Source organism: Carya illinoinensis, chromosome 5 (assembly GCF_018687715.1).
Source record: "Carya illinoinensis cultivar Pawnee chromosome 5, C.illinoinensisPawnee_v1, whole genome shotgun sequence".
In the NCBI taxonomy this organism is placed as follows: Eukaryota; Viridiplantae; Streptophyta; class Magnoliopsida; order Fagales; family Juglandaceae; genus Carya; species Carya illinoinensis.
Genome location: NC_056756.1, coordinates 3624692 through 3628408, shown reverse-complemented (window position 1 = coordinate 3628408; position 3717 = coordinate 3624692). Strand labels below are relative to the sequence as shown.

General features: G+C 28.1%; 1 protein-coding gene across 1 annotated transcript; it reads right to left on the bottom strand.

Moving 5' to 3' along the window:
* Nucleotides 1-228: 228 nt before the first annotated feature.
* LOC122309440 (ATP-dependent DNA helicase PIF1-like) lies at nucleotides 229-2441 on the bottom strand. Its single transcript, XM_043122930.1, has 5 exons — nucleotides 1616-2441; nucleotides 1427-1480; nucleotides 588-694; nucleotides 376-438; nucleotides 229-291 (listed from the first exon to the last, which is right to left on the bottom strand). Exons 1-5 carry the CDS (start codon nucleotides 2439-2441, stop codon nucleotides 229-231), a joined length of 1113 nt encoding a protein of 370 aa, XP_042978864.1.
* Nucleotides 2442-3717: the final 1276 nt, after the last annotated feature.

Below are 3717 nucleotides of genomic sequence, written 5' to 3'. Positions count from 1 at the left end.
AAGACTATAAATAACCCTCCGAGTCTAATGGCACAAACCATAATACATTTTGACACTTCTAACTATCTTCAATAATCAAAAATACACTTATGATACCATAGTAAATAATAACACTAATTATGTAGTTAGACAAAAACCTATACGATTAATGGATTCGTGAAAACTTATGGGGTTTTCACGAGATTCCTAAGTTAATAGAAATTTCACAATTGAATTTCTAGCGGGCTGTCACACCTTTAGCACTGGTTCGTCATCTTCAACATTTTCAATAATTGTCCTCGAATTGATGATCTATTGATATTCATGCGATTCGATTTTGTGTCTTGGATCTATTGCTTTGACATATGCATTGCCTATATAATAAGATTGAAAAACCTGCAATGTATTATCGCGCAGATCGATATCTTTACCAAATATGACTGCTTGTAAACGATTTCCCTATAAAAAAAAATTGAAGAATTAATCAATTGAATTTAAAGAAATAAATATTTATATATCAATAGTAAATACAATATAGTAAATACAATAAGAAAATATGTTTATAGATTGGAATGTATAAAATATAATAAATACAAAATGATTCATACCTGAGGATCTATCAATGTGAGGTTCTGATATTTTGTTATTGAGTTTCGTGCAATCATTTTTGGAGATTTTTCTGCAACGAGCATTTTTACTTTCCAGTTTTTGGTAACTGGAATAATGTTTTTGATTGATGCATAAACGGTTCGCATATTTGCTATTTTTACAAATTAGAAGATAGAAAAGTATTACTATATATATATATTATAAATTGTATAATATAATTAAAAAAACAATAGAATGTATAAATGATAACAATATTTGAAAAACATTAACTGAGCAGACTAAAGAATATATTAAATATGACTATTTATATAGCATTATAATGAGTTTGTTATTTTCAAAAAATCTTTATACACAATATTTTTTGTACAATTTTTTTCATAGTTATCAATTGTAGTTGGTCTTATAAGAATTTTTACTGAATTGGCAGTTTTGGCTCTTGATAATGCTACATATAATTGTCCATGAGAAAATACTGGTTCAGGTAAATATATTCCGACAAAATTTAATGTTTGTCCTTGTGATTTATTTATTATCATTGCAAAACTTAATTTGATGGGAAATTGTGTGCGTTTAAATGGAAAACCATTATTTTCATTTATATCTGATAAGAATGGAATTCTGGGTATAAAAACTCTTTTCCCTTTGTGATGACCAACTGAAATTTTTGCATCAACAACATTACGATTAAAATTACAACAAATCAATCGTGTGCCATTGCATAAACCTTCTGAAGGATTTATATTTCTAAGCAACATGATGGGACAATTCTTTTTAAGCAATAATTCATGTGGTGGCAATCCACTTGGTGTTAAAGTGTTTAAAAAATCTTCGATTACACCTTGTTCAGATGTATCAATTGTTTCATCGAAACTATAATATCGCACTATATCACCTGGAAATTTTTCAATGATTATAACATTTATTTCATTAACTGAGTGATTTTTTGGTGTTAATATAGTTCGATTTGTCATTTCAATTAAATTGTTTGAATAATTAGATATGTCTTCAAAAATAGCTTCTAATAAACAATTTAAAGAGTCAGCATCATTGTTATATTGAATAAGCATTTTTGTTGGAATTTTGATCATATCTTTAACAGTAATTGGTTCATTACCATTACCAACTTCAATTAAATAACGACAAAAATCAGAATCCAATCTAGATCTCATATTTTCTATTAATTTAATTTTGGTTAAAGAAGACCATAAATGAGAGCGGGCTAAGCTTGCATCAATTTGTTGTTCTTTTGTAGTTTTTTGAATTACAGGTAATACTTGACGAAAATCTCCACAAAAAACAATAACTTTTCCACCGAAAGGAAGGTTTGTATCATTTATATCTTGTAACATCTTATCCACTGCCTCTATAGAATATTTTCCACACATAGTTGCTTCGTTCCATATAATTAATTTTGCAAGACGCAATAATTTAGCAAGATTTCCTTGTTTGCTAACATTGCATGTACTATTTTTTTCTATCTTTAATGAAATTTTAAAGCGTGAATGTGCTGTTCGGCCTCCAGGTAAAATTGATGCAGCAACACCAGATGATGCAGTTGCAAGTGCTATCATATGTTTTGATCTAATTTCAGCAAGAAGTGTTTTGTATAGAAATGTTTTTCCAGTGCCAGCAGGACCATCAATGAAAAATGTAGCAGATTTGTTGAGAAGTAAAGTTTCGAGAATTAATTCATATGCGTGTTTTTGTTCAGAATTTAAATGATTTGATGCAAGCAGATCTTCTTGTAGAATTGTAACAGTTAATTCATCATCAATTTCTTGATGTCTAAATTCTTCATCGTCAGAGAATATATCAATTGGAGCAAGATGATACATATTTATATTCTTTCCCATTGATTCAAGCGTAAAAGAGATGTTTTGTAGTACCATTTTTTTAATATTTTTTGCTGTTGTATTTGTTGAATAAAAATCTTCAGACATTTCTTTTTCAAATCGTTTCCAAAGTTCTTTTGGATTTGTAGGATTACAATATACTAAAATTGTTGCAAAAAGACGTCTTAAACTATTTGGCATTCGGTATAAACAAGCTTCTTCTAAACATTCTTCTAAATTACTATCTTTGTTCAATAGACCATGTAAATTAGCTGCTTCATGAAATGTGGGCACAACAATACCATTAATTGTTTTTAAATCTTCAAATGATTTTGGCCCTCTAATGTGGTTCAGTAATATTCGCAAGTAATATCTTTCACCTTCAATTGGATTTGCACTAACAATTCGCCCTATAACATTTCCTTTCTTTCTTGGAGTCCAAATTTTATATTGTTGATTCCAAACGAATTTTTCAGGAAATTCTTTGTACAATAAATTGTATGCATTTTGATCAATTTGATTTGTTAAAAAGAATTCAGTTAACATTGATTTTGTTGACAAATCTGAATTTAAAATGCTGTTTAAATTTTCATGTGCACGAAAAGCTACTAAATGTTGATTTTCAAGGTGCAGATGTAAACTATAAACTGATGGATACATTTCGTTAAGTGCAAAACCATATATTCTCCATGTAGCTTCGGGTGGTGTAATCCATCTACCTGATTGAAATTGTTCAATTTTATCAATTTGTTGATTATTTTCGTCGTTGATTAAATTGAAAGCGATACGATCATGTCCTTTATAAATATATTTATACAAATATTTGACAGCTTTAATTGTAGAACAAATGTCAACATTTATATGACAATTAAATTTTGAAAGAAGATATGGATTATATGGTACAATTGTTCTGTCATTAGAACGTTTGTATAATGGAAAACAATCAATTCCAACAGTTGTTTTAGATGTAAATTTTTTGGGATATTGATTTTTGCAAATTCCATTTTTTTTCATACATATATTAGTTGGATTCAATATTCCGCAAGGACCATGCATCATATGTTTAACAATACTTTTATATAAGTGTACATTTTTTGTTTTATCAGGTATTTCTGTTGTAACAATTTCATCGAAAGATTCAGGTGCATAAATTCGCCAATCTTTTTGTAGTATTATTAAAAAATGAACATGTGGTAAGCCTCTTTTTTTATGTTCAATTGTGTAAACATATGCTGCAACTTTACCAAAAATTTCTCGTTTAAATAATTCATTTTTTAAATCTTCTAATTTTGCTTTA

Bases quoted from the DNA above. Each gene is read 5' to 3' on its own strand.
- LOC122309440 (XM_043122930.1), bottom strand. From the start codon at position 2,441: ATGGGAAAGAATATAAATATGTATCATCTTGCTCCAATTGATATATTC. The intron at 439-587 runs GTATGAATCATT...TTTTTTTTATAG, and splicing joins TCACATTGATAGATCCTCAG to GGAAATCGTTTACAAGCAGT. The intron at 292-375 runs GTTTTTCAATCT...GAATATCAATAG, and splicing joins TGCGCGATAATACATTGCAG to ATCATCAATTCGAGGACAAT.